The following is a 22,710-nucleotide window of genomic DNA, read 5'->3' as shown; positions in this document are numbered from 1 at the left end:
AAAATTGTTGCTGTTTCATCCTGTTAACCCTTCTTAAAAAAAAAAAAAAAAAACATACATTTCTCAGAGCACAAAGCTGCAGCTTCCCACCACGCCACAGACACAGCCGGCTAGCTGGGCTGACGGTGACAGGTCTATACTGCACACACTGATCGGAAGACCACATGGGAGGACAGAGTAAGGCACCACTCTTGGAAAGTTAAGGTAGCTTGCAGTAACAAGTGTGGAGCACCTCGAGTAGGTGCTCAATAAATACTCCAATGAATGAAAACCATAATTAACACTATTCTGTTAATTGCCAGCAATTCTTCAACCACAATAAAATACAAACTTTTTAGAAAGAAAAAATTTGCCAGTGTGGTAGCACACGCTTTTAATCCCAGCACTTGGGAGGCTTAGGCAGAGGCAGGTGGATCTCTGTGAGACTGAGGCCAGCCTGGTCTATACAGCAAGTTCCAGGCCAGTTGGGGCTACAGGGAGACCCTGTCTAAAAAAAAAAAAAAAAAAAAAAAAAAAAAAAAAAACAAGGAGAAAAACACACCTGAATGCAATTTCCTGGTATTATTTTTCCTGATTATCTTTTTATTTCATACTCTTTCTTCAGCATTTAGATTTCCTTGAAAAGAAAAACCAAACTTTATCTGCAGTCACATACATAATTGAATTACTCAATATGAATAGGCAGTAGTTCTAATTTTTGAGTGAACAGAGGTAAATAAAGCAAACTTCCTCAGAAGGTAGCACATAATACTGAGTAAGAACCTACAAATGAAGAGGGAGGGAAGAGTAACAGTTCCATCTTTCATATTTGCTATTTTCTTTAATGCCTTAGTTCTTGAGAAAGACCAAAATCTCATACTGACATGAACACATTTTAAAAAACTGTTCCTTAGGTGTAATATTTAATAAAACTAGATATTGAAAAATGTTCTGAAATGTTTCAAGTCAATGTTGTTTTCAAGTATATTAAAATGCTCAGAAGAAAAAAATCCTCCATGGTTATAACTCTAATCAATTTATAAATACATTTTTAAAAGAGAGTTCCAACAGAGGTGAATAATGGGCAAGTTCCTCAGACACAGGCACACAGTCTTTTTGAGGAAAAAGGATTCCTTATAACTACAGCCTGGGAATTTGTTTTTGTTAACACTGATTTCAGGCACAACGGCTGAATCCACTTCTAGGTCACGTTCTTCTTCCTCCTGGTTTGCTTATAAGAGTAGTGAATATTCCAGCTATGGACAGAAAGCAAAACACAAACTCTGAAAGAGACCGCTTTTCACTACAAAGGAACCAAAGTCACTGAGTTCACACTGCTGTGGATCTGCTGCCCCTGTGCAGAACAGGGGATTCGAGCAACTTTAGAAGTTGTTTCTGATGATTCCAGTGAAAGGCTGTGAGATGGTACTGCTCACATCACCTGACCAGGTCGCTGAGAGGCCCACTGTGTTTCCTTAGCCCTTTGGTCTTGCTGCTGTGTCATGGTGCCTAGTAGGTACATTCGTATTTAGCTAGTTTCAGTCTGTACAGTCAGGAAGCAGGTCACTCAGTGCAACAACTCCCGTCTGACAGGGTTTGGGGTAACAAAGGTGACCTCATTTGCTTGAGTCTTATGAGCTGTGCATCACTCTGCTGCTTGTGTTGGAATTACATTCCAAAGGGGTTTGTGATAAACCCAGCCATCCCCCTGAAACAAGCAGAAAGACAAATTAAAGAGCCTTCCGATAGTTTCATAATCAGAAACTAAAGCCAAGAATAATACTGAAGGTACAAATGGATTGTGCTTAAGATTTTGTCAGGCAATACTTGCAACTCAGCTAGGGATGTTATGGTTTCAGTGTGAGCTGTCCCTATAGGCACACGGAATGTTTAGGAAATCATGGAACTTTCTGGGGGTAGGTCCTTGCTGGAGGAAGTGGGTCACTGTGGGGAAGGGATTGTGCCTGCCTCTGCTTCCCACTGAGCTGAGTGCCAAGGCGATACAAGTCACGGGCACAGCCAGAGCTACTGTAGTCAGGATGCCTTCTTGGTGGACTACCAGGTGGGTGCTGGGAACTATGTCTTATGCAAGAGCAGCAACCACTCTTAACTACTGAACCATCTCTCCAGCCCCTAGCTGGACTACTTTTAAAAATAAAGATATGCCAGGCATGGTGGCGCACACCTTCAGTCCCGGCACTTAGGAGGCAGAGGCAGGTGGATCTCTGTGGGTTCAAGGCCAGCCTGGTCTACATAATGAGTTCCAGGTCAGCTGGGGCTACAGGGAGACCCTGTCTCAAAACAAACAAACAAACAAACAAACAAACAAGATATATAAGAGCTAGCAACTCAACAAAGCCAGTAAGCCAGAGTTCTCACTAGGCAGACAATGAGCTTTGGCCTGAACATGTGCAGGACTTACCTCTTTAAGAAAATACTTGGTTTTCCAGGGTGTGCCTGTTTCAGTTCGAAACCGTTCTTCAGTCCTCTGGCGTTCTTCCAGGGCCCGCTTGTGCTCTGTGGCCTTGTCAGTGTCAGCCTCCCTCAGAGACTCTGTCACATTTTTCCATAATCGTCTAAAATTTTAAAATGGCCTATTTTATAAACAATGTTTTTTTTAAGGCAATTTAAAGTTATAGTGATCTCTAATACTTCCACTTCCCACATCTGAACGGCAGTTTCATGCCTGTAAGTTACAAGCGCACTGATGCTGCCCAGCACTGATGCTGCACCCATTGTTGATGCCCAGCACTGATGCTGCACCCAGCACTGATGCTGCACCCAGCACTGATGCTGCCCAGCACTGATGCTGTACCCATTGTTGATGCCCAGCACTGATGCTGCCCAGCACTGATGCTGCACCCAGCACTGATGCTGCACCCATTGTTGATGCCCAGCACTGATGCTGCACCCAGCACTGATGCTGCACCCAGCACTGATGCTGCACCCACTGTTGATGCCCAGGTGGTAGCGGCGGCTACTGCTTTTTTACATTAAGAAGTTAAATTTTAAAAAGTATTTTCTCAAGTTATAAAACAATAATTTTGTTTTCAGAAAACTTTTAGGAATTATAAAATGAGACATTTGAAAAAGGTTGAAATGTATGAAGCTGAGAATATGACCCATTTGGTAGGGTGCTTGCCTAACGTGGATGAGGTCAAGGCTCAATCCCCAGCAACATAAAGCTGGGCATGGTGGTGCACACCTGCAGTTCCAGTAATTGGAAGGTGTAAGCAAGAAGGATCAGAAGTTCAAGGTCATCCTCAGCTATCTATGGAATTCATGGCCAGCATGAGAAAAAAAAAGAAGCCCTAAAACCCAAAAGGAAGGCAAATAAGCACTGTGATTCATACGTACAACTGCCCGCTATGCCCAGGAAGCAGTTTTCTTATATGTATTCACTACCTTGGGCTCTTACAATCTTTCCACCCCCTCTCCCACAATGATCCCTGAGCCTTGGAAAGAGGTGTGATAGAGGAGTCCCTGAATGGGACCCCACAGTGTCTTACTCTCTGCAACTAGATTTTTGTGTTAATTGCCATCTACTGCAAGAAGAAGCTTCTCTGGTGAGAGCTGAGAGATGTGACAGCACACACAAGACCTGAGCAAGCCCAAGCCAGAAAGAAACCCAGCATGGATGTGGGGGGTGGTCAAGAAGTCCCAGTCCTAGCTGAGGATCAATTGATAACTGCTGGGGGAGAGTCAGTTTTCTTTAAGGGTGTGATACTGGGTATGTTAACCAGGCTCCAGGGCATGGACCCATACCCTAGAGCATTTGGGAAACATAAATTAGACTCCGTAGGCCTTTAAAAAAATAATAGAGGGCATAAAGTCGAAGAGATGGGTGGGAAGTAAGACGGTGGGTAATAAGATGGAGATGAGAGAGGGACATTGTATGAAATTCTCAAAAAATCAATAAAAATAATTTTAAGGCAATAACCTGATAAAATAGATAAAAGATATAAAAATATTTTATCAAAAAAAGACAGAAATAGCTAATAAGTACATGAAAATATTTTCAACACAGTCATTGGGAACTATACACTATAACCACTAGTATTTCAGACCAGCTAAAATGAATATAAGAAGACAGACAAGGGCTGGAGAGATGGTTCAGCGGTTAAGACAGCATATTCTTGCAGAGGACCAGCGTTCATTTAGTGACCAGCATCCACATGGTGTGGTTCACAGTTGCCTGTAACTCCAGCTCCAGGGGATTCAACACCTTTGGTCTCTGCAGGCACTGTACTCATGAACACATATACCCAACACAGGTATACACACACACATAATTAAAAATAAAATGAATCTTTTGAAGAAGAGGAGGAGGAGGAGGAAGAGGAAAAGGAGGAGGAGGAGGAAGAGGAAGAGGAGGAGGGGAGGAGGAAGGAGAAAAAGAAACACAATAGGGGACGTAGACAAACTGGAACCCTAATACACTGCCAATGGGAATGAAAAATGGCACACTAATTTTGGAAAAGAGTTCTCTATAATCCTTCAATTCTATTCCTGGGTACTTACCCAAGAAAAATGAAAATGCATGTCTACACAGAAGTTCATAGTAAAATAGTTATATTTTCACCATAGCCCCAAATTGGTAATGTTGATCAATTGCAGAATGGATACCATAAAATGTAACACACCCACATATTAGAAAACTATTCAGTAATAAAAAGGAATGAACTGCTGATACATACTAGCTGATGGGCAAACCTCAAACATGTATGCTAAGTAAAGAAACTAGGCACAAGGGATCATATTATATGACTTCACATATAGGAAATATCCAGAAAAGACAAATTTATAGAGATAGAAAATAGATTAGTAGATTCCTTGGGATAGGAGTAAAAAAAAAAAAGAATGAGTCTGGGGACATCATTATATATCCTACAAAGATCAATAGAACAATAAGGCAGTATTCATTGCCAATAAACTGCTAAATCGGATGAATCGATTCTTTGGAAGACACAAGGTACTAAAGCTCACCGAAGAAGCGGACAACCGTGAATGCCTCAAAGACAAGAGAATCTGAAGCTACAAACTTTCCTCCAAAGAAAACCGATAGATGTCTTCCACAAAGATACATACAAAAATTCAACAGAATTTTAGCCAATGCAACCTAGCAGCATCTCTAACGCCTACCTTAATAACAGATTCTTCTATCTGCGTCTACATTCAATCTGCTGTAATAATATTACTACTTTAGGGAAAACAGATAAAGAAAATCTGGCTTAGGGTTAACAAAGTTTTCACATAAATCAGATCTCTGATACTGTGGGGCTGGAGAGATGGCTCAGTGGTTAAGAGTACTTCCTGCTCTTGCAGAGAGCCCAGGTTCAGTTCGCAGCACCCATAGTCGGGCATCTCACAAATGTCTGTAACCAGTTCCATGGGATCCGATGCCCTTTTCTGGCCTCCAAGCACTATACTCAGGTGCACACCCCCACACACAGACACATACTCACATACATAATTAAAAATAAAATAAATCTTTAAAAAAAAACTTGCCAATGGTGGGTTGTTTTTTCTTTCTTTCTTTTTTTTTTTTTTTTTTTTTTTTTTTTTCTATTATGGGGGAGCAGGGGAGGATTTGTATGTCACAAAGTTCCTATGAAGGTCAGAGGACAGCTTCATTAAGTCTCCAAAGGATCCTTCCACCTTTTACATAGGTTTGGAGGGTTGCAGTCAGGTTACCAGGCTTGCATGGCAAGTGCCTTTTACCACTGAGAAATCTCACCATCCAGCAAATGGTAGGTTTTTGTGTGTTTTTTTGGTCTTTTTTGAGACAGGGTCTCCCTGTAGCCCCAGCTGTCCTGGGACTCACTATGTAGACCAGGCTGGCCTTTAACCCACAGAGATCCGCCTACCTCTGCCTCCAGAGTGCTGGGATTAAAGGAGAGCACCACCATGCCCGGCATGCAAATGGAAGTTTTTAAAGGTTAGTTATAATGTTTTTTGTTTTGTTTTGTTTTGTTTTTTTGGTCTTTTTGAGACAGGGTCTCCCTGTAGCCCCAGCTGTCCTGGAACTCACTTTGTAGACCAGGCTGGCCTTGAACTCACAGAGATCCGCCTGCCTCTGCCTCCCCAGTGCTGGGATTAAAGGCGTGTGCCACCACGCCTGGCTAAAGGTTAGTTATAATGTAGGAGGCAAAAACCCATCAATTATTTTTCAACTAAAATATGTCTATATGGTATGAAACATCATAGCTGGTTTTAAATGAATTCAATCAGACCACCCCTTCCAATTCGAAGATGACGAAGCTGACAGAGTGACTTGTACAGCAGTACAAACTCATGAAAAAGTTTACTCTAGAATCCAGAGCTTCCTGGCTGGATTCGAGGCTAACATACCTGGATTCAAAGGGATCCTGCTTCTCCAGAGGCCTTACTCTTTTCTTTGTCACTGTTAATTTAGTCAGGTCCACATACTTTGTCTCCCCGTTGCTGTAAGTGAACTCGAGAATACTGTTCCATTCCCCTTGCACTCTGCACACCACAGTGTTGGTAATATTGTGCTTCACCTCAGCCGTAACACTAAAGCAGAGGGAATATAAAGACAGGTTTCAATAGGCAATACCTGGTTTGGTACTTGGAAGTCTGAACCCAAGAACTACCTTTAAAATACACTTTAAATGAGATCTCTAGCAAATTTCAATTTATCAGTACCAAAGTCAGACTTTTCACCAGTCCGCACCAGCTTTCTAGTAAGTTTTTCAAATATCAATTTTGGTTAGGTGTGATAGTGCACACCTTTAGTCCCAGCACTCAGAAAGCAGGGCAGGCAGATCTCTGCAAGTTCAAGACCAGCCTGGCCTACATAGTAAGTCCCAGGCCAGTTGGAGCTACATGGTAAGACCCTGTCTAAATAACAAACTAATAATAATAATATTTTATTTTTTAGATAGAATACCAGGCATCAAACCAGACTTCATTACCATATACAGAAAATGACCTTTAACATATTTATTGCCCTCTAAAAATACTGAAGCACTATAATCTAGCTTTCTTTTATTAGTCCTATTTACTTATTTTGAATTCTAGAATGTCAACTCTATACTAAACTACCAAAAGCCTAATTTTAAATTCAATACAGAAACTGGAGAAATCAATAAGAGCTAGAAAATATGAAATATATAAAGTTCAAACTCTGGCTAAAACAGAAAAAAAAAATCAGATTTCAAACATTATTGTTGAAGTTTAATGAAGAGTCACCCAGCTACCCATGAGCAGACACCCACACAGCTCAAATGAAGGCTGGGAAGAGGAACAGCCCAACTATTTTTAACAATGTTTATAAACCCTTCGGGACACAGGTAAGATTAGGGTCAGATTAGACACAGGTTCAAAACTCAAGAGAACAGCAGGCAGAGGCTAAGGTCTAACCAGTGTGCCAGAAATTAGGATTTATCCGGATTCAAAAGAGAGTGCAAAGGACCAAAGGTAACAGCACAGAAGTCTCAGCACAGGTAGCCTTTGTCATGTACAAGCCAAGAAAACCAAAAAGAAAGACTGAGGGAGCCCAGTGTTCCGCTGGCAAAGTAAAAGAGCTATAAACACAGAGTTCCAAGCAGAAGATAAGGAGCCCAATGAACAGTCTGTGAGCTAGAGCTTAGGAACATGGTGGATGAAGGCTTGGAGACCAAAAGCAAGCCAACATTTAAAATTGCAAGTCAGGAGTAGCTGGTAACTGGTTCAATGGCCACAAAGAACACAGCTACAAGTTAGCTTGGTTACAGGGGTCGGGAACCTTGGGTTCATTTCAAACCAGGTGGCTGTCTGGAGAAGCTATACTCATCCTCTGGCATGAGCTATGTGCTGTTACTCAATGTACTCAGGAACTGATCACATAGTACCATTATTACAGGATTGCCATAGGCCATCAAGACTGGACAATTAACAGGTTGGGCATGGGGCTCCTCTCTATACTCCCAGTTAGTACTTAGCCAAGTAAGTAGGTATATAATAGATGCTGCCTGCATCATCTATGAGAAATTGAAGCCTCCAAGAACTTAAACAACATGGTCAAGTTAATATCACCACCAGAATAAGTGTGGGCAAAAGCATGCCCAAGAGAACACCGGTTGTCTGGCGTTCACTGAATACCTACAATATGCTGGCATTTTAGATAAATTCTTTGTCAAGACTGTGTCTATCTTATTTCTGCAGATGAGGATACCAAAGTACAAAAACGTAGGTGAAGTGCTCCACATCAACTAGCTAGTAGTAAGAGTCAGGATTGACTCAAGTTCAGACGGGCTCCAAAGCCCAAGTTCTGTCTAATACTTTGTCTAATACTTCTAGATATGTTTCATAAAAATAACTTGACCTTAAGTCTGCCATTATACCATATCTTTGAGCAGTAATATGCAGATAAAGACAAAGTACTTCAGAGAACTATTTATAAAACAAAGAGAAATTAGGGAACTAACCCAAAGAAATGAAGTTAAGCTCTGCTCACACCAACTCCGCCATTAGGCTTCCTGCTACAACACAACGGAGTTGAGGGATTTTGGGACTACTTAGACCAGGTTGTTTTTTTAGTGTATATGAGTGTATTGCCTGCATGTATGTGAGTATTTTAAAAGCTATCATGAAAACTATACCAGAAAGCTATGTCAGGGACAGGTATGAGATAAACTGAGTTTCAGGGCTCAGAACCCACTGCAGAAGAGGGGGAGGAAAGATTGTAAGAGCCAGGGTAGAGGTACATGACCATATGGAAACAGAGTCCTATAGGCTCCTGGGACCCTTTGCATATGATCCTACAGCAATGGTGTCATTATGCACAACACCCATGCAAACTCAAGCAAACAAAAACCCAGCACAGAACTGTGGAAATGGACAGACGGCTTAACTTACTCTTAGTAGAAGAATTATTGGCAGCAGATTACTACTAGGTGAGGAAGAGCTGATCTCCTTAAACGGAGGGACTCTAGATAGGCTGGCTAAACCCCAGTGGATAAACTTGCACTGAGGGACATCTCAGGACACTAACTTTACATAATAGGCCTTAACACAAATGACAAAAATATATGAATTCGGGGGGGGGGGCTAAAGGAGGGGGGGCCAATGGAGAAGAGGGTATAAATATGATTAAGATGTTCTATATGAAATACACAAAAATTCAATTAGATAGTACTAGGAAGGACCTCAATGACCTCATCCATAAAAACCTCTCCCTCCACAGTGCTCATGACAGACTTTAAATGTTTATAAAAACACCTACTTGCTTTAAGTAAAGTTTTATATGTGCCTATCCACAGCAGACAAAAAAAGTTGTGATCAAAGGGTCTGGTTTTTCTTCAATGTATCAACATGATACAGACTGTTTCCTGCTAAGTTCTGAGACTCAAAGCAGTTCTCTGTTATCTGCCCACAAATGAGCTGTTACTTTTTCTTTTAGGTTTGTAGTGGGACTGTCACTGATTGAGATGAAACTACTTCAAATAAATCACTCTTCATTACCCACTGCTTTTGATGAGCATCCTTTAAGAACCAAGAATGATCCTAAGAAGCTATTATACTTAATGAAAGCTTCTTGGTGGCACAGTCTTTGTCTGTTCTCCTGTATGGAGATGTATGATACACATAAATCATTCTAAAATCCTGATATATCATCACATGTTCTCCATATACATTATACATACATATATATAATTATTCTAAAGTGAGCACGGAAAGTTGGACCAGGAGCTGGACAGGACTAGAGAATGGTTAGGTGAGCTCACTTGGCTGCATCAGAGACAATAGTAGAAAATGTGGGAGTAAGGGACCACAGGTAGAATGTAATATATTTATATCAAATGTAGACAGCAGATAACGTGTCTGCTTCAATTATAGATAGCAGCAAAAACTAGGCTATATCTAAGGCATGGCCATTAAAAAATATAGGAAGAAAAAAGATTTAAGCTATATTTTATTTTAAAAAAAGAGAAAAAAAAGTCAAGAATAAGAATTTCTAGTATCAGTCTTCTAAACAAGATGGTAAAGTCATTAGCCTTAAGGGAGATCAGAACAGAAAAGATGAGAGAACTCTGGAATCACCCACAATCACCCCTTAGAAGTCAGAGGGGAGCTGAGTGTGGTAGCACACACCTGTAATCCCAACACTTGAGAGATGGAGGCTGAGAATCAGTAGATAGCGATTTCAAGGCCAGAGTGGGTTATGTGAGACCCTCACTCAAAAAGATAAAAAATTTAAAAATCAAAGTAGTCAGATGGTTCACACCTTTAATCAGTTCTTGGGAGGCAGAAGCAGGTGAACCTCTGTGAGATCAAGGCCAGTGCGGTCTACATAGTGAGTTCTAGGCCAGCTGAGGCTCCAGGGAGACCTTGTATCAAAAATCAAACAAATAAGCAAGCAAACAAACAAAAATCAAAAAACAAAGAATGTTATGAATGAATGAGAAAGACTGACTGAGAGAGTTTATGTGCCTAACTGATAAGATTCAAATATGCCTTGTGGATAAAAAGTAGAATGGGGAAAGAAGCCAAATGAATAAGAAAGTTACAGAAACAAGGTGGCAAATACAGCAATTGCTCATTTCTTTAAAAAATGAAAGGCTGGGTGTGATAGCATGCACCTGTGATTGGAGCACTTGGGACATAGAGGCAGGAGGATTATCAAGACTGTAAGGACAGCCTAGTCTACATAGTAGACCAGCTAGAGCTGCATGGTAAGACCCCTGTCTGAAAATTTTTAAAAATGGGGGCTGAGAGTTTCTGGTCTGGCATTTCAGGATCCTATGTCTAACTCCATCGCCCCGTGACCCATTGTAGCCGGAGCCCCAAGGCACAGTGCTACTCGTCTGGAATCCCGACATGGGGTTGGTGTCATTTGAGGATGCAGCTGTGGACTTCACTTAGCAGGAGTGGCGGGAGCTGGATGCTGCTCAGAGGAACCTCTACAGGGATGTGATGCTGGAGAACTACAGAAGCCTGGTGTTCTTGGGGCACTGCATGACCAAATCTGAGTTGATCATCAGGCTGGAGCATGGATTTGAGCCATGGAGCATAGGAGAAGCCTCACTTTGGAGTGTGCCAGGTGCCCCTATTACTAAAAGTTGCCTGGAAAATCAAGAGAGACATGTGTGGCAAGTGGGAAACACCAAGAGTAACCCATCAAGTGAGATTATGGCTGAAAAATGAAGATTCAACCAGAATTTCACAGAAGTGTAAAATCCTTTGAAAGTCAACCATGTGTGAAAATGATTAACCTCATGTCACAACACACCAAGATGCACACATATCACTCAAGTGTGAAATCTTCTGAACATAACAAATATCAGAAAGCTTTCTGTTCTAAGTCCAGTGTCACTGCACATCAGAACCTTCATACAAGCGAGGAGCCCTATGAATGTAAAAAATGTGGTAAATATTTTTACGCAAATCAGACTTCACTAAACATCAGAGAACTCATACAGATGAGAAGTCCTTTGTGTGTAAAGAATGTGGCAAAGTTTTCTTCTATAAGTCATGGTTTACTCTCCATCATATAAATCATACCTGTGAGATGCCCCATGGATGTGAAGGCTGTGGTCGCTCTTTCTACCACAGGTCAAAACTCACTGTACGTCAGAGAACACATACAGGTGAGAAGCCTTATGAATGTAAATGATGTGGTAAAGCTTTCTGCCACAAGTCAGGCCTCAGTCGACATCAGAGAACTCATACAGGTGAGAAACCTTATGAATGTATAGAATGTGGTCATTCTCTCTTCTACAAGTCAGCCGTCACTGACCATCAGAAAACTCATGCAGGTGAGAAGCCCTATGAATGTGAAGCATGTGGTAAAGCTTTCTACTGCAAGTCAGCCTTCAATAAACATCAGAGAACTCATAAAGGTGAGAAGCCCTATGAATGTGAAGAATGTGGCAAAGCTTTCTTTTCCAAGTCACGCTTAGTCTACCATCATAGAACTCATACTGGTGAAAAGCCTTATGAATGTCAAGAATGCAAGAAAGCTTTTTCCTCCAAGCCTGCTCTGAATACACATCATAGAACTCATAGAAAGGAGAAGCCCTATGAATGTAAAGACTGTAATAAAACTTTCTCTTACTCCACTGCTCTCAGTCAACATCATAAAACTCATAGTGTTGAGAGGCCCTATGAATGTAAAGAATGTGGTAAAACATTCTACCACAAATCAGGTCTTAATGCACATCACAAAATCCATACGGGGGAGAAGCCTTATGAATGCGAAGTTTGCAAGAAAGCTTTTGCCTCCAAGTCATTTCTTATTATACATTGTAGAACTCATACTGGTGAGAAGCCCTTTGAATATGAAGAGTGCAGGAAAGCATTTGCCTCCAAGTTACTTCTTAGTAAGCATCGTAGGACTCACACAGGTGAGAAGCCATATGAATGTCCAGAATGCAAGAAAGCTTTCTCCTCTAAGTCAATCCTCAGTACACATAGTAGAACTCATACAGGTGAGAAGTGCTATGGATGTGAAGAGTCTGGTAAAACTTTCTACTACAAATCATTTCTCAGTGTACATCACAGAACTCATACAGGTGAGAAGCCCTATGAGTGTAAAGAATGCAGGAAAGCTTTCTCCTCCAAGTCAGCTCTCAATACACACTATAGAACTCATACAGGGCAGAAGCCCTTTGAATGTGAAGAATGCAGGAAAGTTTTTTCCTCCAAGTCAATCCTCAGTACACATCACAGAACTCATACAGGTGAGAAGCCCTATGGATGTGAAGAGTGTGGTAAAACTTTCTGCTACAAATCATCTCTGAGTGCACATTGTAGAACTCACAGGTGAGAAGCTCTATGACTGTGAAGTCACTTCTCAGTGTACATCATATTATCCTCCAAGTCACTTCTCAGTGTGCATCACAGAACTCATGTGGGGAGAAGCTCTTTGAATACAAAGAATGTAATAAAACTCTCTCCTATTCCTCTGGTCTCAGTGTTCATTGTAAAACTCACACAGTTGAGAAGCCCTATGAACGTGAAAACTGTGTGAAACTCTCTACCACAAATCAAGGTCTCAATGCACATCATAGAACTTCTAAAGGTGAGTAGCCATATGAATGCAAAGAGTGCAGAAAATTTCTTCTGCAAGGTACACTTAACTCCACATCTCAGAACGCAAGAAACCCTATAATGAGACTGCAAGGAAAGTTTGCTTTTTTCCCCCATGTCATGACTCACAAGATATGTGGGATATCATACACACGACACATTATATACTAACATCAAGAAGTATAATGATACTTTTCCTATCACTCACACCTCAGTCAACATCAGAAACATTATGTGAGAAGTTGTGAATATAAAAAAATGAAAAAACACATTAATCTATAAATCAGTTTTCCGTATAAGTCCAGTAAATATACACAACACAGAAAAACTTACCTTCATAACATATCTCATTCTATACGGAAGAAATCAGATGAGACACCCTAAGAATGTGAAGAAGGCAAGAAAGCTTACAGTAAGAATACTCACTTGACATCAGAGTACGTGAGATCAAACACAGCAAAGAATGTATGAAATCTTGATACCACATGTGAGACATTTCTGATCAGAAAGCACATATTTGTAAGAGAAACCATGTGAATAACACGGTCAGAATCTTTAAAATCAAGAAAGTGTACTAACATAAAACACTGTCCACTGACACTGGAAATCTCAGATAATTAAGGGACCCTGTTAAAGTAGAGACTATAGGAAAACTTTAGTAAATATGCCTGCCTGTGGAACAGGATGGACATCATCATATTTCATGGAATAAGGATGGTTTCATACCAGAACAAAAGTAAGTGTATTACCCTCAGTGAAATCAGTGACATACCTATTCCTATGTCTTAGAAGATACTGTTTATATTGCATTAGGTATAGAAGAAATTTCTAGGAACAGACAATTATATGTGCTTAAAAACAGCATTCTAGGCTGGGCATAGTAGCACATGCCTTTAATCCCAGCACTTGGGAGGCAGCTCAGTCTATACAGTGAGTTCTAGGCCAGCTGGGGCTACAGGAAGACCTTGTCTCAAAAAGACCAAAAACAAAAGGAAAGGAAAGAAAAGAAACAAAAAACAACAGCATGCTACAAATGGACAGCATACAGAAGATACAGGGTGAGGAGACACTTCCTGTGGAAGTGGTCACATGATTACAGTCACCTTCACCACTGATTCTGCATGGAAGGCGATATTACTATATTCATATTTTTATTTCTTAATAGATTTTTATTTACATATACGTGTTCAAGTGTCCACAGAGGCCAAAGTAGGGTGGTGGATTCCCTGGGCCTGGAATCCCAGGGCACTCTTAGCTAACCATTACAGTTGTTTATAAACAAACTCTGGTCCTCTGCAAGAGCAGCACTTGCTTAAGCCTGAGCCATCCGTCTGAGCCCTGGTGTTCAGACTTTAAAACTCAACCATATACTGGGAGAATTGCAATGGATGCAATACAAATCAAATGAGTGTGTTATTTGTGCATGACATAGTCATTCTGAAGAGGTCATGATGAAAGGTGCTGAGCTGCGTATCATGAAAAGCAGGCATTCACTGTCTTCTGCAAGCTTCCAGTATGGCACAAACTACTCCGGCTGCCAAGTACTTTTATCACAATGGTATGAGTTTTCAGTTGTTATGTTACTCCACCTGGTTGTAAATGTATTTTAGATTAATGGAAGCTTTCCTTACACTTTAGTTGAAAATACAAATAAATTGAAAATATTGACATAAAAAAAAAAATGGGGGCTGAGAGATGGCTCAGTGGTTAAGAGTACTAGCTGCTCTTCCAAAAACCCGGTTCAGTTCCCAGCCATCTGGCTACTTTTATGTTTGGTTTGGTTAGGTTCGGTTTGGTTCAGTGTTTGGTTTGGCTTTGTTTTGTTTTGTTTTGAGTGAGGGTCTCACATAACCCAAGCTGGCCTTGAAATCACTACATGGAGGCTAATAGTGTCTGTAAACTCCGGTATCAAGGAATCCAACACCCTCTTCTGGCCTCTGAAGTAAGGGCATTGTATGCACATAACATACTTACATATATGCATGCAAAACACTCATATACAAAATAAAAATAAATTAAATAAATATGGAGAAAATGGAAAAATGGAGAGGTTATAGAACCTAGAGGAAAACCTACTTTTGTCACATCCCTAAACCAAAGTAATTTCTTACTTTAGTCTAAATAAGCATCCTCATATTTACAGACAAATGTACCTTTCACACCTCATCAAAGAAGCTTCTTTGAGCAAAAGATGGAGACTACCACAGAGTTCCAGAAGTAGTCAAACACTGAGAATAAGTACATGTGAGATGCTTAACCCTAAGTGACACATCTTCGATGCAACCTCTACACATAGGATGAATACATCTCTCAACTCTCACCAGAGAAGCTTCCTTATGCAGTAGATGGTGAAACCCACGACTAGTCAAAATGCAGAGAACAAGAGGATAGAGAATGTGCCTCCTGGAACAGGACATCTATTTCACTTCTGCCTCCCAAGGCTCAGGGATCACTGTGCAGAAATATTGTAGGAGCCAGAGGTGGTGGATGACCACAAGGAAATAGGTTTTCAGACAGCTGGTCAGTTACTATATGAACTTACAGCAATAGCAGCAGCATGCGCACGTCTTATAAAAGCTCAAGCCAGACAAAATAGACATGGGAAAATGGCTAAGAAATCCCAACCTAACCCAAAGAACTTTTGAAACTGATGACTGCTGGGTAGGGGAGAGAGTGTCTTACAGGGATGGGACTCTTGGTGGGCCCAGTGGATTGACCAACACTGAAAGACATTTGGGGATAGAAATCAGACTCTATAAGCCATATTTTATATATATATATGAGAGATTACATTAAATTGGGCAGGGGTAGTGGGGGCAAGCGTGGATGGGGAGGGGATCTAAATACCATCAAACTGATTGTATGAAAATCACAAAAATTCAAAATTTAAATAGATAATTTTAAAAATGAAAAATAAGTAAATAAATAAATGAAGCTGTCTACCTAAAGCTATTAAATCTCTTTTTAAAAAATAAAAATCAAAGCCAGGTGTGGTAGTGCATGCCTGTAATCCCAGAACTCAAGAGGCAGAGGCAAACTAATCTCTGTGAGACAGAAGGATCACCTTGAACTAGAAGCCAGCCTGGGCTACACAGCAAGTTCCAGGTTAGTCAGGGTTATATAATAAGACTTTATGCAGGCAAAACACTCAAAAGAACAAAATAATATACCTTATAACATTGCAGATCTCTTTTTGGAGAGAGATATCTTATAAAATCATTGTTAGAAAGCGTTTAAATGCAACTCAGTTCATAGTTTTCAAAATCAGACAACTGAGGCTGGAGAGATGGCTCAATGGTTAAGAGTGCTTGCTGTTCCTCCCAAGGACCTGAGATCAGTTCACGCACCCACACTGGGCTACCCGTGACCCCAGTCTCAGGAGAACAAACATCCTCTTCTGGCCATTATAGATAGCCACATATATGTGGTGGACACAAATTCACATAAATAAAAAGAAAATAAAATCTTGTTAAAAATCAGCTTAGGCCAGGCATAGCAGCACATGCCTTTGATTCCAGCACATGGGAGGCAGAGGCAGGCAGATCTCTGTGAGATCAAGGCCAGCCTGGTCTCCATAGCGAGTTCCAGGACAGCTGTAACTACAGGGAGACCCTGTCTCAAAAAGACAAAATAATAATAGTAATAATAATAACAATAATTAAATAAATAAAAATCAGCTTAGATGAAATTGTGCCAACAGATGGCTGTCAGAAGGGGCAGAGATAGTCTCTTTCAAGAATGGGATGGGCTCCAATGGATGGACCCACACTGAAGGACATTTGGAGACACAAATTAGACTCCATAGGCTAAAACAGAGAACATTAAATTGGGCAGGGGGCAATAAGGGAAGGTGTAGGTAGAGGAGGGGATCTAAATACCATCAAATTATATTGTATGAAAGTTGCAAACACTCAATTTTTAAAAATAAGTTTAGGAAAAAAAACTATAAAGAGCTCTTTGCACATTATTGAAGAACTTTAACGTCTTCCATAAGATATTAATGTAAAGATGAAAATCAGGACATGAAAATAAGTATGCAGAAAGTAATGTTTATGAAAAACTGAAATCATTATTATATGTTCACCCACTGGTAGAGTACTTGCTCAAAAAAAAAAAGTATGGTCTATTTTATGTAGTAAGAAGAATGCTATTTCCTTTAATGTTTCACTACTACTGATCAGCCACTTCCTGGTCCTTCTATTTTCACAGGTTTCCTGTAATACAATTTACATAAAATAGAACACTCATTTTCAGTGTGTAGTCTTAGAGCTGACCAACCACTGTGATTTCTAGTTTTAGAACATCACAACTCCCACCTCGATGCTCTGTTTCCACAAAGAAAATGCCTCTGAATGTTATCTGGCACAAACAGAATGTTATATTCTCACGTCAAGGTTGGAAGGATATATTTTTTTTTAATTTTTTTTTTTTTGGTTTATGCAACTTTATTGAAAAATAAATCATTTTTAAAAAATATTTTATTTATTTTTATGTGTATGAGTGTATTGCCTGCATGTATGTGAGTGCACCCATGTCGTGCAATGCCGTAGAGGTCAGAAGAGGGCTTCGGATTCCCCTGAAACTGGAGTTATAGACAGTTCGTAGCAGCCACATGGGTGCTGGGAATCGAACCCGGGTCCTCTGCAAGAGCAGTCAGTGCTCTTAACTGCTGAGCCATCTCTCTAGCCCCAGAAGGATATATTTTTAAGTACTTGCCATTTAATAATAGTATATTCACTAAATGGCAAGGACTTAAAAGTATGGATAAACTAAGTTACTTTGAAGATGACCAAAACAATCATGAACATTTGAACTTTGACAGTTGAGACCAATTAAATATTTCAGTACAAACATTCTACATATGTTGATGTTTTAAGTATCAGTATCTCTAGGCTGGGTGATCTCTAACATCTACAAACGTGTTCTTCCTGGGACTCTAGGATTTTTATTTCCGTTATGAAACGCCAACACCAAGCTCATCATTTTAATCCTCGTCACTAAGAGTAACTGTCAAAGAAATATCAAACTCAAAGAGGTATCAATGATGTGCAGACTTAATAAAAATCTGACAGGAAAAAAAGAACTGTCATTTTAACTTTAATATATATTTTTTAAATTTATTATTTTTTATTTTATATGTATTATTTTTGCATGTATATGAGTGCACCCATGCCGTGCAATGCCACAGAGGTCAGAAGAGGGTTTCGGATTCCCCTGAGACTGGAGTTAAGGATGGTTCATAGCCATCATGTGGGTGCTGGAGAGAGAGAGAGAGAGAGAGAAAGAGAGAGAGAGAGAGAGAGAGAACCAGCCTCTCAATGAAGAGGTAACCTAGCCAACGCAATAGAAAGTCTCATACATAGGAAGAGGTAATGTATTCAACTTTGTCTACAAGACAGAAATTCTACTCCTATCCATTTACCTAACAGATAAATGTATAAACATCCGTGTATATATATTCACCAATGTTTGCTATCAGCATTCTGGGGTATGTACTCACACAAACAGGTATATTTTTGTGGTGCTGAGGAATAGGGTTTATATGTGCTAGACAGGCACTCTAACACTGAGCTACATCCCTACCCCTACCTACCAGAACTATTTGTAATAGCTGAAAGTTTGAAACTACATAAATGTCTGTCGATATTAGAATGAATAATGAATTGTGGCATAGCTACACAATGGAATACAGGCCTTAGTAAGGAGAAAACTGTTATATGTGGACAAATCTCACTAACATTGAACCAAATAAGTCAGGTACGAAAGACAACAGAGGGTATGATGATTTACAGAGCATTTGAAAACACATAAAAACCAATTTGTAGCATTAAAAAGCAGGACAGTGGCTACCCAAAGCAGGAGAGTGTAAGTGTTAGCATGAGAGAGGAGAGGGAGAGAAACTAGTAATCCATGAGAAAGTCCTTAGGGATGCTAGGAATCTCTCTTAGTGAGATGAAGATGCTCAGATTTTGACCCTGTGAAAATTCATTAATTTGCATATTTTCGTATGTATGTTATTTTTCAGTAAAAAGTTTATATGAAAAGAAAACCACTCTACACTCTCGGGATAGTCAGAACAGACATCAAAAGCTTAAGAAAAGCATCCGACATCTTCTAAAGATCGTATTAGGAACTTGTCTCTGTGTAGCTTGGGTAATTTAGACCAGTGCTACAGAGGTTAACCTTCCAAGGGAGGGCTGCAATAACTGGTCAATTCCTAGAAAAAGAAAGAATCCACCGAGTGAATACTAATGCCTAAACTCCCTCTCTCCAATCACTGTGCTTTTTGTACTCTTCTCTATGTTTAGACACATTTCTACCCTGACTTGTAGCAATAGTGGCCTTCACTGAGGTTTCCAATTCTGAAGTCCCTGACAGGCAGAATTGAGCCAGAGACTGCATGTTCACTTATTTCAAATACTATTTTACATCATTAGCTGCCTCAAGGAAAAATTTACATTAAGATATATGAATAACCATTACTATTTTAAAAACTGGATCAATTCCCAGAGTGCTTTTTTTCTTTTTCTTCATGTCTGGAGGGGATGGGGTGCATGCATGTGTGCATTCATGTGACCGCATGTGGAGTCCCAAGGCTGATGTCAGGAATCCTCCTCCACTGCTCTTCCATTGCTCTCTTACCTTATCCTTTGAGGCAAGGCCTCTTAATCAAACCCAGAGCTCACAGACAAGGCTAGTCCCTCTAGCTAGCTTGGTCTGGGGAATTCTCTATTTCCAACTTCTGAGGCTAAAATTACAAATGAGCCCCCACAACCACTTGGCATTTATGTTCAGTCCTCTTGCTTGTGCTGCAAGTGCTTTAATAGCTGAGCCATCTTCCCAGTCCCAGAATGCTTTGAGTGCCTATATTAAACATATCCCCCCAACCCCTTCAGCCTCATCTACAAAGCAGAAAAAAAAAAAAAAAAGTGAGTTATAACACAAAAATCAAGAGAGGAACAAGACAGATATCATTAAAACATCTTACCGGTGCAGTTTGCCACCATAAAATGGTTTAGTATGAAAAGTGATGCTGGCTGAGTATCCAGTTTTTACACAGTTGACACTGACTTTGCCACCTAGTTCTACCCAAGGAACAGTCAAAATGGACCGCGCATAGGCACAGGGTAGGGAAAACGTGTAATCTTCTCCATGCTCCAGCAGACTAAGGATACCTGAATGTAAAAGTAAAAGAGTGGTTAACATCTTTTCAGAGAAACAGTTACCAAAAAAAAAATAATAATCTTCATTATTTTTTTGCTGTCTGGTAGTAAACATCATTATTTTGTAATCTGGATAATACTGGCTTCATCTGACAGCATTTCCTGGTAATAGTCAATCAGGGTCACTTTCACCATGACCTTACTTTTGCTCTGGGGTTCTGTTCAGTACATGCTACAGTGTAAACAGTTTGATGCTCCTAAATATAAATGCTCCTGAAAGATGAAATAAATCCCTTAACTATTTCCTACTGGCAATTTGGGTAACTCCTTCAGAGGATGGCGTGATAAGAATAGGAGGTAGGAATTGGCTGGGCAGTTAGCGTAAAAAGACCCCAAGGAAATGTAGCCAGTTTCTTGGCTAAAAGTCAAAATGTCCTTGGGCCTGTTAGCAACACACTCTGTTCCAAAGCCAAAAATGTCAAAAGTATTTGGGAGCTTGTATCTAATCCTTAAAAGATTTTAGGGTTACCTCTTCAGAGGGGGGGATGTTGGAGAGGAGAGAGTGGGCATGGATTTGATCAAAACACCTATTATATGCATATATGAAATTCTCAAAATTTCTGTAAAAATTTAAAAATAAATAATAATAAAAAAATTAAAAATAAAATAAAATAAATTTTTAAAATAAAAAAAAAAGTCCCTTACGCTGAGTTGGAGGCTCTACTACACAGTATCATGTTGAGACTTGGCTACCAACACTAGTAACCTTAGCAGCAGTTTGGGGGAAGCAAGACAGCCAGTGCCATAAAGATATGCAGACCTGTAAAAATTTAAAAATAAATAATAATAAAAAAATTAAAAATAAAATAAAATAAATTTTTAAAATAAAAAAAAAAGTCCCTTACGCTGAGTTGGAGGCTCTACTACACAGTATCATGTTGAGACTTGGCTACCAACACTAGTAACCTTAGCAGCAGTTTGGGGGAAGCAAGACAGCCAGTGCCATAAAGATATGCAGACCGTAAAACACAGTGTGGCGGGAAACTTGGTCTTTATTCTGGTCTATATATACTAAAGAAGAAAAAATGTATTTTTTTTTCCTCAGTAAAACCTAGGGTGACCCTAAACTTTGTCAAATTCTGAAGCTACCAGAGATAGAAGAGATCAAGATGGTCATTTTCAGACAAGTATTACTTTATGTTAAGTGATACCACAGTAAAGACAGCTGAATAAGTGATCTGTAATAGATAATGAAGAGACACTAAGCATACTTGACCTATATTACTAACCTTAAAAAGCTTACCACAGGCTGGAAAGATGGCTCAGTGGTTACAAGCACTGGCTGCTCTCACAGAGAACCCAGGTTCAGTTCCCAGCACCCACAAGGTGGCTAACACCATCCATAACTCCAGTTCCGGGGAATCTGACATCCTCTTCTGGCCTCGCACACATGTGGAGCATTTGCATACAGGCAGGCAAAACACTCACACATATAAATCTTTTAAAAAGTATTACATTTTATTTATTTAATGTTTGTATATGTATGTGTAGGGCATGTCAGAGGACAGTTTGTAGAAGTTGGTTCCAATTTGTGGGAGTTGTTTACAACTCAGGTAGTCAAACTTGGCAGCACTTTTACCTGCTGAGCCATCTTGCCAGCCCTACATTTACCAACACTCTAAGACCACCTGTGTTATTAGATCAAACACAGAACTGGACATGTACTTCTAGTCTAAGTCCTATGGCACCCCTCTTCATGAATCTACATTATGTGTCCTATTTTTTGTGTTTTTTGAGAGAGGGTCTCATTCTACTTAGACTGGCCTCAGATTCACATCAATACTTCTACCTCAGCCTCCCGAGTACTGGGATCACAGGCATCTGCCACCATGCCTGGCTAGTACTCTATCCTTTGTGTGCATGCGTGCACGTGTGCACATACACGTGTGTGTGTGTGTGTGTGTGTGTGTGTGTGTGTGTGTACACGCTTACTTTAGAAGCTAGGGGAAACCTTGGGTCTCGTTCCTCAGGTGTCATACACTTTGGTTTGGTTTTGGTTTGGTTTGGTTCAGTTGGGTTCAGTTCAGGGTTTGGTTCGGCTTGATTTGGTTTGTGTTTTTAAGATCATGTCTCTCACTAGCCTGGAACTCACCATGAAGGCCGCCAGGCTGGCTGATCACTGAGCCGTAGGGATTTGTCTGTCTCTGCCTTCCTTGCACTGGGATTATAAACTAGGTGCCTATTCTTGTCCATTATGATGAATGTTCTCATTTTTAGAATAATCAAAGACAAACTGGAATGGTGGCACATGCCTTTAAAGCAAGCATTCAAGAGACAGAGGCAAGTGGATCTCTGTGAATTCAATCAAGGCTAACCTGATCTACATAGCAAGTTTCAGGCAGCAAGAATTACATAGTGAGACCCTGTCTTAAAAAAAAAAAAGACAAATTGAGATTCTAAGGTTTATATATGCAAAAGGTACATCAATTATTTTTTAAACTACTTTTAACAGTCTTCACAAACAGCAAGAATGAAT

General features: G+C 40.1%; 1 protein-coding gene across 3 annotated transcripts in view; it reads right to left on the bottom strand.

The window, feature by feature from the left end:
- Window positions 1–579: 579 nt before the first annotated feature.
- The window catches only part of Osbpl11 (oxysterol binding protein like 11), a 71,371-nt gene continuing 49,240 nt past the window's right edge, over window positions 580–22,710 (bottom strand). For all 3 annotated transcript variants that reach the window (XM_008838561.3, XM_017799495.2, XM_029566170.1), the window contains 4 exons: window positions 20,000–20,186; window positions 6,331–6,513; window positions 2,402–2,555; window positions 580–1,687 (listed from right to left, as the gene is read on the bottom strand). In XM_008838561.3, the coding sequence (XP_008836783.1) occupies window positions 1,625–1,687; window positions 2,402–2,555; window positions 6,331–6,513; window positions 20,000–20,186 (587 nt within the window). In that variant the 3' untranslated portion in view covers window positions 580–1,624. The remainder of the gene's footprint in view (window positions 1,688–2,401; window positions 2,556–6,330; window positions 6,514–19,999; window positions 20,187–22,710) is intronic.

The sequence above is a fragment of the Nannospalax galili genome, unplaced genomic scaffold (genome assembly GCF_000622305.1).
Source record: "Nannospalax galili isolate Female #2095 unplaced genomic scaffold, S.galili_v1.0 scaffold598, whole genome shotgun sequence".
Classification (NCBI taxonomy): Eukaryota; Metazoa; Chordata; class Mammalia; order Rodentia; family Spalacidae; genus Nannospalax; species Nannospalax galili.
The sequence above is the reverse complement of the archived record's forward strand: the minus strand, read 5'-3'. Positions and strand labels throughout refer to the sequence as shown.